At 37.4% G+C, this 16,862-nt stretch overlaps 2 protein-coding genes across 2 annotated transcripts; both read left to right on the top strand.

Annotated features, from left to right (window-relative positions):
• The first annotated feature begins 500 nt into the window (after positions 1-500).
• nox5 (NADPH oxidase, EF-hand calcium binding domain 5) lies at positions 501-12,064 on the top strand. The gene is made up of 15 exons (XM_067380008.1): positions 501-620; positions 758-908; positions 1,864-2,074; positions 4,302-4,539; positions 4,617-4,770; positions 4,985-5,160; positions 6,895-7,077; positions 7,195-7,327; positions 7,541-7,671; positions 8,464-8,508; positions 9,488-9,612; positions 9,728-9,812; positions 10,966-11,065; positions 11,147-11,313; positions 11,425-12,064. Exons 1-15 carry the CDS (start codon positions 501-503, stop codon positions 11,554-11,556), a joined length of 2,151 nt encoding a protein of 716 aa, XP_067236109.1. The 3' UTR covers positions 11,557-12,064.
• Positions 12,065-12,365: 301 nt separating this feature from the next.
• On the top strand, positions 12,366-16,355 carry glcea (glucuronic acid epimerase a). Its single transcript, XM_067380123.1, has 5 exons — positions 12,366-12,447; positions 12,718-12,756; positions 12,849-13,417; positions 14,740-14,976; positions 15,078-16,355. Exons 3-5 carry the CDS (start codon positions 12,931-12,933, stop codon positions 16,100-16,102), a joined length of 1,749 nt encoding a protein of 582 aa, XP_067236224.1. The 5' UTR covers positions 12,366-12,447; positions 12,718-12,756; positions 12,849-12,930; the 3' UTR covers positions 16,103-16,355.
• The last annotated feature ends 507 nt before the right edge of the window (positions 16,356-16,862 follow it).

Genomic DNA, 16,862 nt, shown 5'->3' with positions numbered 1-16,862 from the left:
AGGTAATGTTTTCTGTTGTTTTAAATGCAAAATTGTGTAAACTTTGTAGTTACAGAAAACAGTTATTGTTAATGTCTTTGAATCTTTGAACACACATTATGTATATATGTATATTAAAATCTATTAAATAATTATATATGTGTGTCTGAATTTTAAAAATACTTTCCATTTTAATGTTTTACATATTTTAAAATACATAAAATATTTAAATAATGAATAATTATGTGAGTAATGTAAGTTATGTATGTAATGTTAACTTATCAAGAGAACTACAGAACTAATTTGATCTAGATAAATATTGCTTTCCACTGTTTAAAATGTGGGCACAAAATGTAAAACTGTTTTTACTATAAAAAGACTTTCTGTTCAGCCACAACCCCGATGCTGTACTTTACACCTGTCTGAATGTTTTATGTTGTAGTTCTAGACTAAACATGATTCTGACAGGAGAATGAGACTACATTTATGACATTGCTAATACATGTGTGTGAAGCGGAGACATGAGTCTAGATGAAGACGCGCGCTGGCTGGAATGGGTCACCAAGCAGTTCGAGAGCATTGCAGGAGACGACAAAGAAATTGACCTGGATGAGTTTAAAACGGCCCTGAAAGTAAAAGAGGTGAGAAATGTTTTATTATCCCCCCTGAGATGATAAATTAATTTTTGTCCACTGTAGAGAACATTGGTTTAAAGTCAGTTTATTAACTTGGTGTGAAAATATATCAACGTGCTAATTTGTTTCTCTTATTGTTGTAGTCATTTTTTGCGGAGAGGTTTTTCGCCCTATTTGACTCTGATGGCAGCGGGTCCATCAGTCTGGATGAACTTCTCAAGGCTTTAGATCTTCTGATCCATGGCAATGAGACAGACAAACTACGCTTCCTCTTCCAGGTCTACGACGTGGATGGTGAGATGTACAATACCATTATCTTTTACTCTTTCATTCTGTAATTCAGTGGATCTCAACCAGGAGGCCGCAACATGTTTTAAAATTACTTGGATTAGTTCACCCAAAAAATGAAAATTCTGTCATTAATTACTCACCCTCATGTCGTTCCACATCTGTAAGACCTTCGTTAATCTTCCTAACACAGAATAAGATATTTTTGATGAAATCCGATGGCTCAGTGACGCCTGCATAGACAGCAAGATAATTAACACTTTCAATGTCCAGAAAGCTACTAAAGACGTATTTAAAACAGTTCATGTGACTACAGTGGATCAACCTTAATGTTATGAAGCGACGAGAATACTTTTTGTGCGCCAAAAAACAAAATAACGACTTTATTTCAACAATATTTAGTGATGGGCGATTTCAAAACACTGCTTCATGAAGCTACAAAATATCAAACTACCAAAGTTACATGATTTCAGTAAATGAGGCTTCGTTACCTCGTGTGTGTTTTGAAAATTTTCTAAATTTCAATGGTTCACCACTGGGGCGTGACTTAGGCAGTTTGATACGCGCTCCAAACCACTGATTCAAAACAAAAGATTTGTAAACCTTCGAAGCTTCATAAAGCCGCGTTTTGAAATCGCCCATCACTAGATATTGTTGAATAAAGTCGTTATTTTGTTTTTTTTGCCGCACAAAAGTATTCTCGTTGCTTCATAATATCAATGTTGAACCACTGTAGTAATAAGAAATTAAATGGCCAAAACGTTCTTGGACCGTTCATGCATTATTATCCCTTGTTGTTCATGGGACAACATCTGACTGGAATGTTGTGCCAGGAACAACAAAGAATGTTGATCCAGGATTCAGGAACATGTACATATATCACGATAAGATGTATCACACCCTACAGTTTGCTAAACAATCAGTGTTAAACCTTTAATTTAATCTTTGACCTGTCATGTAGGCAGTGGTTCCATAGACCCAGATGAGTTACGTACGGTTCTGAAGTCCTGTCTGCGTGAAAGTGCGATCTCACTCCCTGAGGAAAAGCTGGATGATCTGACGCTGGCGCTGTTCGAATCTGCAGATAAAGATAACAGCGGCTCCATCACGTTTGAAGAGCTGAAGGCAGAGCTGGAGAACTTTCCTGAAGTTATGGAGAACCTCACCATCAGGTGGGATATAATTATGCTAATCACAAGAGTGCTGTTATTCAACACTGAGTGTTATATATTTGTATAACAGTTGAATAAGCAATAGATATTGAGTTACTTATAATTTAGACATAACATTGGCAGTCACTTTGTGTATTTTTTGTACACCAACAAAAATAGTACCAAAGAAGTTTCGCACCGTAGCTAGCAGTGTTATATTCCTAAATGATTTTCATTTTGAACAAGTCAGTTGAGCGATTGATTCAATGACTCACTCATAATGACAGTTGCTTTAGTCCCTGAATGAATCACTGTTTTTTTATGAATTAATTGAGTGAATGAATCAATGACTCGCTCATAAAGACAATAGAAGATCTCAGAATTTGTAGTGAATTTAAAGATTAAACAGCTAATGGTTTGTAATAGTATTTGTAGTGGAAATCATTAGTGTATCTGTGATGGTTTCTATTGTTTTGGGGGGGGGGGGGTTCAGCAGGGACTGTTTGGTTTTGATATAAATTAGTGTTTTTGAAGTATACAGAGAAAAAAGTAGGGGGCTCAAAATAGAGCCTTGTGGGACACCACATGTAATCAATGTTGAAGATGAGTTATGATTGCCAATACTGATATAAAGGGTTCGCCCTTTAAGATATGAGGACAACCAGCTTAACGCAACCCCCTGGATACCACTTTCTCAAGACGGTTTAACAGAATGGAGTGATCTATTGTGTCAAATGCTGCACTGTGTTACGGCTGGTGGTGTAGAGATGAGGCAGATAACAGATTACCACGAACATATAAGACTTTAATATCAACAAAGGCAGCGTACACCAAACTAGCGTCTAACATACAACGAGAACGGACAAGGAGTGAATGGGAACACAGGGTATAAATACAGATGACTAACAAAGGGAGCTAAACAAGGTGATGGGATGATAAACAAGACACAGGTGAATCAAATGAACCAATCAACAGAACAGGGAAACTAGGTCACAGGGGAAGACAAACATGGGGCTCTGTAACACACTGAGATCTAAAAGAATTAAAATATCCCCATTGCCAGAAACCAAGGAATGCAGGATATCATTGGTCACATTTATCAAAGCAGTTTCAGTACTGTGAAATTACCTAAAGCCTGTTTGGAATTTATTGAATATATTGAAATAAGTCAGATAAGAATATAGCTGCAAATAAACCTCCTTTTACAGAATTTTGCACTGAAACTGTGACTTTGAAATAGGCCTGTAATTATTCAAAACATCAGGGTCAAGATGAGTTTTTTTTTCAGGAGAGGATGCACCACAGCATGTTTGAAGCTTGCAGGAACCCCTCCATTCCTCCGAGAACTGTTTATTTTGGCCAGTACGATGGGGGAAACAAAATTAAAAACATCTTTAAGAAAATGTGTTGGTATGACATCCATGGGAGAATCTGTAGATTTCAGTGATCTAAACGAGACAAAACGGGCCAAAATGGCTGAAAGAGCTGGGAGGCAACATGGATTCAGAATGAATCACATCTGGGGCCAGTATTTGTGTTCTAATATCCTGAATTGTATCAAGGAAAACATTCAAGGAACTTTTCATGTCTCAGGGGTAATAGGATAGCATACAGTGCAAGGGTTCAGAATGGAATCAATTGTATTAAAAAGGACATTTTTAGCAATTATTTCAGAGAAGTAACTAGATTTTGCAGTCTTGACAGAGGCTTGATACTAGTTTAAGGAATCACAAAGCATTTCAAATTAAATATTAAGTTTATCTTTTTTCCACTTGCGCTCTGCCTTTCCTACTTTTCCACCTAATGGAGCGGGTATGCTCATAAGCCAGGGCTGGATGTCTGACTTAATTTTATATCTCAGTAACTTGAAAGGACTAGAATGTCTGTATTAAAAATTCTATCAACTATGAGGTGTCTGCAGTACTAGTTATAACTTCTGCGATTTGAGAAAGATAATTTGAAGCATACATCTCTTCATACTGCGTGACTGTGGAAGAATGAACAGCACGAGTGAGTTGCCAGCACACATGGTGGGGAGGGATAGAATCTGGATGCAGAGACTCAAATAAAACAAAACTATGGTTGCAAAATACCTCAAGATTGACTTGAACATTATATTCTGAGTCTTGTAAATGAATATGATAGCTTTGTGTAAGGATCAGACAAACATTTAAGTGATTATTCATTAGAATTCACCCCTCCGCAGCAACTCTCATATCTTGTTTCCACTTTTTGTGTTTTCGCTTAGTGCCGCCAACTGGCTGAAACCTCCTGATCTGGAGCAGAAGAAACGTAAGACTCCTCGTTACCTGACACGGACATACTGGCACAACAACAGCCGCAAATTGTTCTTTCTCTGTCTGTACGCCCTCCTGAATGTGCTCCTCTTCATCATTGCGATGCTGAAAAATGCGCATGGAGGCCCCTGGTTCATGGTGGCTAAGGGCTGTGGCCAGTGTCTCAACCTTAACTGCACTTTTGTTATGGTGAGTTGGGCTTGTGGAATTATCTAATGCATCATTTCCAGTAGAGACAGAAGGTTTTGTCTTGGCCAAAACTGCAGGTGCTGATGTTAAGGCGTAGTCTGACGTGGCTACGTGCCACCTGGGTGGTGAGGATCTTACCTTTGGACCAGAACATTCTACTGCATCAGATCGTGGGTTACGCCATCTTGATCTTTTCCATCGTGCACACTGGCGCTCACGTCTTGAACTTTGGTAAGCTGTATTAAAATTTGTTAAAAATAGTCAAATTAATTTTTAAGGAATATTTTGAAAGTCAGTGGATCCAAACGCCATTCGACTCCCCTGGCATTCATTCTATGGACTTAAACTAAACATCCCTTTAAATTGAGTAACATAACAAAAGCAATATATTCATGAAAATATCCCAAATAATTGGTGAAGGTATACATGTTCTCTCTGTTCATAGCCCGATTGTCTCAGAATGATGCCATGTACCAGCTGTGGGAGTATCTTTTCACCACCCGTCCTGGTATTGGCTGGGTCAATGGCACTGCCTCCATTACGGGTGTTGTTCTGCAGGTTCTCATCTGCCTGATGGTGGTGTGTTCCAGCACATTCGTCAGACGCAGCGGTCATTTTGAGGTGATGGCTTTCTTAGTGAATTTATGAGAAGTAACAATCTGCACATGGTCGCTGAATAAAAAAATAAAAAAGGTAATTGTGACTTTTTATCTCACAATTCAGATTTTTTTTCTCAGATTTGTGTGATATAAATTTGCAATTGCATGATATAAAGTCAGAACTGCGTGATATAATGTCAGAATTGCGAGAAATAAAGTCAGAATTGCATGTTATAAAGTCAGAATTGTGAGATATAAAGTCAGAATTGCGAGAAATAAGGTCAGATTTGCGAGTTATAAAGTCAGAATTGTGAGAAATAAAGTCAGAATTGCGAGGAATAAAGTCAGAATTGTGTGATATAAAGTCAGAATTGCGAGAAATAAGGTCAGATTTGCGAGTTATAAAGTCAGAATTGTGAGAAATAAAGTCAGAATTGTGAGAAATAAAGTCAGAATTGCGAGGAATAAAGTCAGAATTGTGTGATATAAAGTCAGAATTGCGAGAAATAAGGTCAGATTTGCGAGTTATAAAGTCAGAATTGTGAGATATAAAGTCAGAATTGTGAGAAATAAAGTCAGATTTGCGAGTTATAAAGTCAGAATTGTGTGATATTAAAGTCAGAATTGCATGTTATAAAGTGAGAATTGCGAGATATAAAGTCAGAATTGCGAGATATAAAGTGAAAATTGCATGTTATAAAGTGAGAATTGCGTAATATAAAGTCAGAATTGCAAGAAAGTCAGAATTACGAGAAATAAAGTCAGATTTGCGAGTTATAAAGTCAGAATTGTGAGAAATAAAGTCAGAATTGTGAGATATAAAGTGAAAATTGCGTGTTATAAAGTAAGAATTGAGAGAAATAGTCAGAATTGCATGTTATAAAGTGAGAATTGCGTGATATAAAGTCAGAATTGCGAGAAATAAGGTCAGAATTGCATGTTATAAAGTGAGAATTGCGTGATATAAAGTCAGAATTGTGAGAAATAAAGTCAGAATTGCGAGATATAAGGTCAGATTTGCGAGTTATAAAGTCAGAATTGCGAGAAATAAAGTCAGATTTGCGAGTTATAACGTCAGAATTGCGAGAAATAAAGTCAGAATTGTGAGGAATAAAGACAGAATTGCATGTTATAAAGTGAGAATTGCGAAATATAAAGTCAGAATTGCGAGAAATAAAGTCAGAATTGCAAGATATAAAGTCAGAATTGCAAGATATAAAGTCAGAATTGCGAGATATAAAGTCAGAATTGCGAGATATAAAGTGAAAATCGCGTGTTATAAAGTGAGAATTGCGTAATATAAAGTCAGAATTGCAAGAAATAAAGTCAGAATTGCGAGTTATAAAGTCAGAATTGCGAAAAATAAAGTTGCATGTTTCTGCGAAAAGAAGTCAGTAAACTCGCAATTGTAAGAAAAAAGTCAGAAATCTGAGATAAAAGTTTTAGTTTATTTGGTTTTAGTTATTTTAGTAATTCAACTTAAACTAAACAAAAATGTTGCCTTGGTTTAAGTTTTTTATATATATTTTTTTTTTTATTTCAGTTATTGTTTATTTTATTTCAAGTAATGATTTTTTTTTTTTTTTTTTAAATAGTTTTAGTTAACAATAATAACCCTGTTGAGAATAGAGCCGTGTTTGCAAATGACCGCAGTCTCACAAAAAACAAACAAACAAAAAAACCCTTCATTCTCATATGCTTAAATAAATGTGGTAAATGCATAATATGTTCAACGAAACATATTGTTTTTGTTTAGGTGTTCTACTGGTCTCATCTTTCCTACATCTGGGTTTGGGCCCTGTTGGTCGTTCACTGTGCAAACTTTTGGAAATGGTTTGTGGTGCCAGGAGTGGCGTTCCTAATTGAGAAACTTGTTGGAATAGCAGTGTCTCGTATCGGTGGGCTATACATAGTTGAAGTCAACTTATTACCCTCAAAGGTACAGCCTGAGCCAATGTACATATTTTGGTGTATTTTGTTTTCTGGAACATTTAGTTAGTCATCCATGCTCTACGCCTCTTCTTCACTGTCCTTTATGTGTGTGTGTGTTTTGAAGGTAACACATTTGGTAATCAAGAGGCCTCCATTCTTTCACTTCAAACCTGGAGATTATGTGTATATAAACATCCCTGCTATCGCCAAGTATGAATGGCATCCTTTTACTATCAGCAGCGCTCCTGAGCAGCAAGGTAAAACAAATAAAAAGTATACAATTGCTATTGTGATGTATTGCTCTGATTTGTTTATATCAAACAAAATGGAGATTTGTTTTTAGACAAACAAATTCTTCAAATAATCTTTCAAACAAAACCAAACCAAACATTTTAAATAAACAAACAAAATTGTTTATGACTGTTTGAAGTGATTAAAGGTTCCCAGCTAAATCTCATTCCTTCAAACAGATACGCTGTGGCTCCATGTTCGTTCTATGGGCCAGTGGACAAACCGCCTGTATGAGTATTTCAGACAGCCGGAGAGTCAAACCATTAGCAACAAGAGGCTCACCGCCAGCCTGAGGAACAGACAGGAACAAGTGCAGGTCTTGGCTGAATGCCGGAATCTAAACACATAGCAATAGAAGTTCATTACTGTGGTGTTTTATTGATGCAATTCTTTGTAGGTGGGTTCATTTTGTAATCATATTTTTCACATTAACAAGACTTATTGATTTTCTTTTATTATCTCGACTGGCTTAAGTGTTTTTTTATTTCCATTTATTTTAATGAAAAACAAGATTAAATTAAGAACCATCGGTAACATTTTGCACAATCCCATTAATTAATGTTAGTTATCTACTAACAATGTGCAATAGATTTGTTACAGTATTTATTCATATTTTTCAATGTTAGTTAATACAAATACAATGCTTCATTGTTGATTTAACTTTTTATTGTAATAATGTATTAGTAAATGTTGAAATTAATATTAACTAGGATTAATACATGCTTTAGAAGTATTTTTCATGGATAACTAATGTAATTTACTATTGTTAGAAAATTGAATCTTATTGTAAAGTGTTTTCGAACTATCGTTCACAATAGAAATGTACACTTCTTCTCCATGTAGGATGACATTTTCAAGTCCGCAAGCCACAACAGAACTGTGGCCTCTAATAAAGATGATGCTGTTGAACTGACCCTGTACCGGACGAGCGTAACCCGCACAAACTCCCAGAAGCCAGTCAGTAACCCAGAAGCCCAGGTAGAACTGGGAAACGCCTCTCCGGTCACCAAAGAAGTGAGCTTTCTGTCTGAACAAAGCAGAATATATATTCTATTGTATGTGAGATACAAAACAGGCAGACTTATTTTCTGTTGTCTTCCAGCTGACAGCAAAATTAAGCGAAAATCACAGATACTGTAACATTAAGGTAAGTAATTTGGGTTACACTTTATTTTACTTTATCTGTGTTACGGTGTAACTATACATAGTATAGTACTAATAATTAACTTAAAGGATTAGTTCACCCGAAAAGGAAAATTCTGTCATTAATTACTTACCCTCATGTCGTTCCACACCTGTAAGACCTTTGTTAATGTTCAGAACACAAATTAAGATATTTTTTATAAAATCCGATGGCTCTGTGAAAGTAAAATCTGAATGTCCAGAAAGCTACTAAAGACATATTTAAAACAGTTCAGTGTGACTACAGTGGTTCAAACTTATTATGAAGCGATGAGAATATAATTTTTGTGCGCCAAAAAAACTAAATAACGACTTTATTCAACAATATCTAGTGATGGGCGATTATGAAACACTGCTTCATGAAGCTTTACGAATCTTTTGTTTCGAATCAGTGGTTCGGCGTGTGTATCAAACTGCCAAAGTCACGTGAACCATAGAAATTTCTAAACGTTTCAAAACACTTATGACATAACGAAGCCTCATTTACTGAAATCACGTGACTTTGGCAGTAAAGTCACTATTTTGTTTTTTTGGCACACAAAAAGTATTCTCGTCACTTGATAACATTAAGGTTGAACCACTGTAGTCACATGAACTGTTTTAAACACGTCTTTAGTAGCTTTCTGGGCATTTTAAGGTGTTAATTATCTTGCTGTCAATGGAGGCCTCACTGAGCCATTGGATTTTATGAAAAATATCTTAATTTGTGTTCTGAAGATGAATTAATGTTAGGATTAAGGTGTGGTTTAGAGTTAGTTGTATGTAATTATGCACAATTTGTAGTAAGTACTACAGTAACTACATGTAACAAGGTCACTAAAATAAAGTGTTTCCATAATTTGTTCCAGTTTTAATGTCTCCATTACAGTGGTACTGATTTAATTTATTCAAAGTTATTGTCTTCTAGGAACTGTGCACATTTGGTTACTTCTTTTTTTTGTTAGTGCTATGTAGATGGACCTTTTGGCACCCCGACCCGACAGATCTTTGCATCTGAGCATGCCGTGCTTATCGGCGCTGGAATCGGCATCACTCCCTTCGCATCCATTTTGCAGAGCATCATGTGCCGGTAAGACACATGCAACATCTTTATTCACAAAATTAATGTTTTAAAGTTTTCTTTGCATAAAAATACCACTTTAGAAACATTTTTATGTAAAACTGTATTTTTCTAATTTTTTCAGTTATCGCATGAGAAAGCAGAACTGCCCTAATTGTAACTACTCCTGGTGTGAAACCATCAAAGATAACGAAATGAAGCTGAGGAAGGTAAACGGGGCGATCAGACAAATGAAAACTGGAATAGATTTAGGAGATGAAAATTATTTATTATGGGCAATTGTTTTTTAGATTGTCCATGTTTATGGCACATCCTTGCAAAACCATGGTTTGCTATAAGCTACATTCTGATTCTAAAGAGTATTTGATTGTACAAAAAATTGTAAACATTTTTTGTTTTACATTCTCACTTTCCTGGAAGAGAGTATAACGTTTAAATGCATATATTATGCTAAACGTCTTTTTTTTTTTTTAAGAAGATTTAGTTACAAAGTTTGGGAAAAAAGAAAAATGTACACAAATTTTAAGCAAAAATTTATTATGTTTGTTTTCAAAAATCTGTCTCAAGTTTATTTGTCTTACTAAAACAACAAAACAGATAATTTACACAAAACAAAACATTTATACAAAAAAGCTAATGTTTTAACACAATAAGATTTGTTTTCAACAAATCTGAGACTTGTTTTCAGGCAATCTTCAACAGTCCTTCACACAAAACAAAACATTTTAAATAAACTGTTGAATGTTATGACTGTTTGAAGTGATTACAGGTTAACATTTAATTTTATTATTTTTTTTTTTTTCCTTTAGCAATGCACTAGCATACAGAGCTAATATACATACATAAGCTAATATACATACATAATTTCGATTTCATTAGTTTTTTTTTAAAGGATTAATTAACTTTAAAATGAAAATTACCCCAAGATTTACTCACCCTCAAGCCATCCAAGGTGTATATAAATTTCTTTGTTTGAGTAAGAAAAATATCAGTTAAGCTTTTTTCTTAAGTTGAATAGGGAAGGCGGTCTGGCGGAAGCTTGATATTTTACTTTATAACTTGTTAAATATGGATATTTTTCTAACTCAAACGCATCGCTTCGCTTCAGAAGGCCTTTATTAACCCCCCTGGAGCCGTGTGGAGTATGTTTTGCTTTCGACGGATGCACTTTCTTCAGTTCATACTCATTGGTCCTGTTCACTGCCATTATAAAGCTCGGATGCATCAGGATATTTATTAATATAACTCCGATTGTGTTCATCAGAAAGAAGAAAGTCATATACACCTAGAATGGCTTGAGGGTGAGTAATGCTTGAGCTAATTTTCATTTTAAAGTGAACTAATCCTTTAAATTTCCTGCAGGTGGACTTCATTTGGATCAACCGAGATCAGAAATCCTTTGAATGGTTTGTGAGTCTCTTGACCAAGCTGGAGATGGACCAGGCAGATGAAGAGCCGGAGGGTAAAAGAGAACAGAACAGAAGAAATAGAGAGATAGGGTTGGCACAGAAATGGCCAATCATCTTTGTTTTTATGTTTTCAGGCCGTTTTTTGGAGATGCACATGTACATGACATCAGCCCTCAGTAAGAATGATATGAAGGCCATCGGTCTGCAGATGGCTCTGGATCTGCTGGCCAAGAAAGAAAAGGTAGATTCCATCACGGGGCTCCGCACACGTACCCAGCCAGGCAGGCCAGATTGGGCCAAGGTATGAATAGTCCAGTATTCTATTCTATTCTATTCTATTCTATTCTATTCTATTCTATTCTATTCTATTCTTTTCAATCTTTGATTCTTGATGATGTTTATGCATTTTCAGGTTTTCCAGAAGATGTCTGAGGAAAAGAAAGGAAAGGTCCATGTGTTTTACTGCGGTGCTCCTGCTCTGGCCAAAGCCATCAAGGCCCAGTGTGAGCAGTTTAGCTTCAACTTCTACAAAGAAAATTTTTGATCAATTTACAATATTTCAGTTGTTTGAAATTTTACTTTGGCTATTTTTCATAGCAAATAATAATCATCTGACAATCTGCTTTTGCTAATGTGTCTGATGTTGTATATTTTGTAAAGCTCATGTTGTCGTTTGTTTTCATTTGTTTGTGGTGTCTAAGTAACCTTTTAACACTTTTAATTAACCTATATATGTTTTAATCAATTTTAGAAATGGTTATTATGCATCATGGAAATTTTGTTTTGTTTTAGCCCTATAGTAGTTATTGTACTATGTACGTGTCAGTGTTTTTAACTATGTTCAAAGCATGTACTATCAGCTTTTGTAAGTATATGGTCATTAAGTATATGCTATTGCTTCTCAGTGTTAAATCCTTTGAAATATTTAGATATTGTAACAAACAGAAACGTGTTTCCCATTCTTTTACAGATTGTGGGACTTCTCAGAATTCCTAAATAAAAGTCAAACCCAGACATGCATTCACTTGGTTTATAGAGACATCTTGCGATTATGTGCAGCAACACAAGCAGCATTTTATATGGATTGTTTATCATTCAATATTCCAATAAGATTCTGCACAGAATATTAAACCTATAAACGTTCTCTTATTCCTTTTTTAACCTAAATATTATTCTAAAATATGTAATGTAAAATATCAAATGAATACATACAAATAAATATATCACCTTATGTCACACCAATCTGACATAAGATTGGCTGCCACGGAGATCCGTCGCCTCTCATTGGCCAGTGCTGTATCAGTACAGCAGTAGCAGCATCTACTATGTTGCAGATTTGAGGCGAGAGGAATCTCTCAGCATACATTTTTCTTTGTCTGACTATGTTATGCGTTCGTAGACACTCGCGCAGACGTCGCGCCGGTTTCAGGTGATTGTAAGTATGGTTTCATTCCGTTTTACAGCACTGCATGTTGTTCAGCGCTCTCATTCGCATTTAAAATCACATGAGCCCTCGCAGCTTCAATTTAGAGTGATGCGATTAGATTTTATAATCATTCGCCTGTGTATGTGCTGAAGGATTAGTGCTCTGTAACAGGAATTGTTTCTCATTCATAATTTTTGACCATGCAAGCTGAATACACATAGCTTAGTTTAAATGCACATTAACGTTTAATTTTACATTCAAATGTAATATGACTGACAGGCTTCACTACAAGATTCAGTAAACCAAGGATTTGTGATGGTAAGATTTGACATTTTGTCATTTTTTTGTGGTTATTCCTAGAATATGACAAAATGGTGGACCCATATTCACCGTCTTTACCTTGTCCGCAGATTCTGCACCTGAATTGCTCTAACATTTTCCTGAGATGTTCTGGTGTCAGTTCAACTATCACCGCATGGCTGTGATGTGACAATGCGCTGTCTGGTGGCTCGAATCAATCACAAGACTCTGATAGTCATCTGTGCTGTATTTGCCCTCATCACTATACTGCTGTGGAACAAGTGCTCCAGCGACAAAGAACTGCCCACACAGATCAGACCTCAGCTGGAGTTTGCGCCCACCCCAGAGAAGGAGGAAAACGGGCAGGCCCCCGAAGCCCCACCTGGATCCAGAGAAGTCACTTACGAGCAGATCGACTGCCTCATCAATGAAGATGTCCTCATAAAAGGCCGTAGGGAAGGGGGTGAGGTGTATCTGCCCTTCAGCTGGGTGGAACGGTACTTTGACGTCTACGGACGTCTGGTGCAGTATGATGGGACAGAACGGTTCGAGTTCTCCCACAGTTACTCCCGGGTGTACGCCCAGAGGGAGCCTTACCACCCAGATGGTGTCTTCATGTCTTTTGAAGGCTACAACGTGGAGGTGCGGGATCGGGTGAAATGCATCAGCGGTGTGGAAGGTAGTTTGCTTAAATCAGGAGTAGCCAACCCTGCTTGTAGGGAGCTACCATCCAGCAGAGTTCAGCTCCAACCAGGGGTGTCCATAGACCCTTTTTTACTGGGACACAAGCCCCACTGAAATACTGCTGTGCTAGAAACAGTCCTTGCTCCAATCCCAAACTAACACACCTGAACCAGCTAATCAAGGCGTTTAAAGGATTAGTTCACTTCAGAATTGAAATTTCCTGATAATTTACTCACCCCCATGTCATCCAAGATGTTTATGTCTCTCTTTCTTAAGTCGAAAAGAAATTAAGGTTTTTGAAGAAAACATTCCATGATTTTTTTCCATATAGTGGACTTCGATGGCTACCAATGGGTTGAAGGTCCTAACTGCAGTTTCAGTGAAGCTTCAAAGGGCTCTACATGATCCCAGCTGAGGAATAAGGGTCTTATCTAGTGAAATGATTGGTCATTTTCTAAAAAAATAAAAAATGTATATACTTTTTAACCACAAATACTTATCTTGCAATGCTCTGCGATCCGCTATGCATTATGTAATCAGGTAGGTGGAAGTACCACTGTAGGGCAAAAAACACCATCTCATTTTCTCCTCCAATTTCAAAGTAGTCCGACAACATTGTTTTACATTTGTTTGTAAAGGCCGTTTGACTTAGTCTTTGCACATTCGTTTTGTAAACACTTGCTTGGTAATTCCACCTACGTTACGCGTGAACTTTTGAACGTGATTATGCAATGCGTGGCACATCGCAGAGCAGTGAAAGATGAGCATTTGTGGTTGAAAAGTATATACATTTTTATTTTGTGTGTTGAAGCAAGGTTGGAACTAGAAGTTTTTGTTTACATGACAACATTTTTCCTTTATATAGATGGCAACACTGTCAAAATGATCCCTGTTTACATGGATCCAAGAAATCGACTGAAAACGCTGTATTATGCTGTCAGGCCAGTAGTTGGCGATGTCAATTTGTAAAGAAAGACTACGCACTTGTGCACATATGGACTCTTTTTATAGAGCGTCACTGTTTTCACATATCTGCGTTTTTGTTGTTTACTCTGGGATGATAACGGTATCATTTTCAAAAACGTGCATTTTGAAACTCGTTTTCAAAAGCTTGCGTTTTCAGGCCCCCAAAATGCCATTGTCATGTAAATGAACAGCCAAAATGCATCAAACATTTTCCATTTTTAGTTGAAAATGGCCCCAAAGTCTGCAGGAAGGTTGCTTTCCTTGAGCAGGATTGGCTACCGCTTGCATAAACGGTTTCATACAGAGTTATCCCATGTCTGGGATCAACCTTTTGTGTTTTTATGTTCACAGGTGTACCAATCTCTACCCAGTGGGGTCCTCAGGGGTACTTCTACCCCATCCAAATAGCTCAGTATGGGCTGAGCCACTACAGCAAGAACCTCACAGAGAAGCCACCTGACATAAAGATCTATGGTATGTTAGAGGAAAAAGAGGGCTCTAGTCCGTGGGTCGTCCCTAAGGGTTGCACGCTCTCCAAGCTCCAGGATCAAGGTCGCTCTGGATTTGTGCACCATTTTGTCACAGCGGGTATGATCTCCTTGTGAATTTTTGTAAGTTTGAAGTTGTTGTATGGACTGTTTTGCTGTTAGTTATCATAGATGGATAATTCCTTTGTGGTATTTCCATAGAGAACTCCGATGGTGTGTCTTTGGTCTTGGACAACGCAAAAGATTTCGTCCTGACCTTTGATGTGAAGTTTGTCTCCAACGGTAGTGTCTCTGTTGTTCTGGAGACCACAGAAAAGGGACCTCCTTACATCATCCATTACATAACTAGTCCACTCCTTCTCTCCTTTAAAGACCGAGAGGTCACCTACGGCTTCGGCCCCCGAGCTACCTGGAGTTCTGTCAGTCGTGATTTAGTGACAGATTTGCGTAAAGGAGTCGGTTTGTCCAACACTAAAGTGGTGAAAGCGACCAAAATCATGCCTCGCCGTGTAGTCCAACTGGTTCTTAGAGGTTCTGGTTTCATCAGCAATATCACCGTGTCTTCCACCGCACATATGGCTGCCTTCTTTGCTGCCAGTGATTGGCTTCTTCATAACCAGGATGAGCACGGAGGGTGGCCGATCAAGGTGACCCGTAAGCTTGGAGAGGGTTTCAAGAGCTTAGAGCCTGGATGGTACTCCGCCATGGCCCAAGGCCAAGCCATGTCGACGTTGGTGAGGGCGTACCTGGTAACGCATAACCCTGCGTACCTCGGAGCCGCAATCCGAGCAACGTCCCCCTTCAAGAGGACTTCAGAACAACGTGGCGTCAAGGCTGCATTCATGAACAAGTACGACTGGTACGAGGAATACCCCACAAATCCCAGTTCGTTTGTTCTTAATGGCTTTATCTACTCTCTGATTGGGTTGTACGATGTGGCGGAGACAGCAGGCAACAAGCTTGGTCGAGAAGCGGGCATACTCTTCAGTCAAGGACTGGAGTCACTCAAGGCTATGTTGCCATTGTTTGACACAGGCTCTGGAACGGTTTATGACCTGAGACACTTTACCCTTGGTGTTGCCCCTAATTTAGCACGCTGGGACTACCACACCACGCACATCAACCAGTTACAACTGCTCGCATCAATCGACAGCGCCCCCATTTTCAGGGAATATGTGAAACGCTGGAAGACTTACCTGAAAGGAGGCCGGGCCAAGCACAACTAGACATGCTCAGAGGGCAATTTTAGATAAAAATTTGAACTCTTGTTTGAGAATAAAGGAAACTGAGAACAAGTGTTTTTACTTTTCACAGAAAAGGGTGCATATTGTATCCGACTTGATTGCTTTAAAGCGTAATGCTGAATAGCTTGAGTTTTTGTACAGACTTTTGAGAATGTGGAGTCACCTAAAATATTTATTTCCAAAATATCATGGAGTATTTGAATGTAAGAAGCAATGCACAGTTATTTACACACCTTTGAAGGAAGCACAGAAGATTTACTCTAAAATAAAATGACTGTTTATCTTGATGCATACAATTAGTAAATGTGAGTAGTCACACTAAGGTTTGTGTATTAATGCACCTATGAATAGGTTATGCTGTAAAAATGTCATTATTGAAAAATAGTAAAATGAGTGCTTTGTATTAGAAATGTTTTAGAATGATTTAATCTTTGTATTTTAAAGCACAATCCTATCATAGGTTGTCATGATTTGATACAGTTGCACAATTTGAATCGTTTTTTAGTATGTAATAATTTAAAGCTTAAATAAATGTGCTATTTTAAAACTAAAGCGTTTCTGTGAGAAATCATTGCTAAAGAGAGAGAGAGAGAGAGAGACATATGGTACATATAATAATACCATGGTATTCTTTGAAGTGCCTTGGAGTCCCATGTAAAACCTTAATATGGTAATCATTACTTACTGTGGTATGGTATTATGATCCGATTTAATGATCTGCCACAGTACTATTTTGTAAGGA

Source organism: Chanodichthys erythropterus, chromosome 24, assembly GCF_024489055.1.
Source record: "Chanodichthys erythropterus isolate Z2021 chromosome 24, ASM2448905v1, whole genome shotgun sequence".
NCBI classification, from domain to species: domain Eukaryota; kingdom Metazoa; phylum Chordata; class Actinopteri; order Cypriniformes; family Xenocyprididae; genus Chanodichthys; species Chanodichthys erythropterus.
Note: the sequence above shows the minus strand (reverse complement) of the source record. Positions and strands in the feature narration are given on the sequence as shown.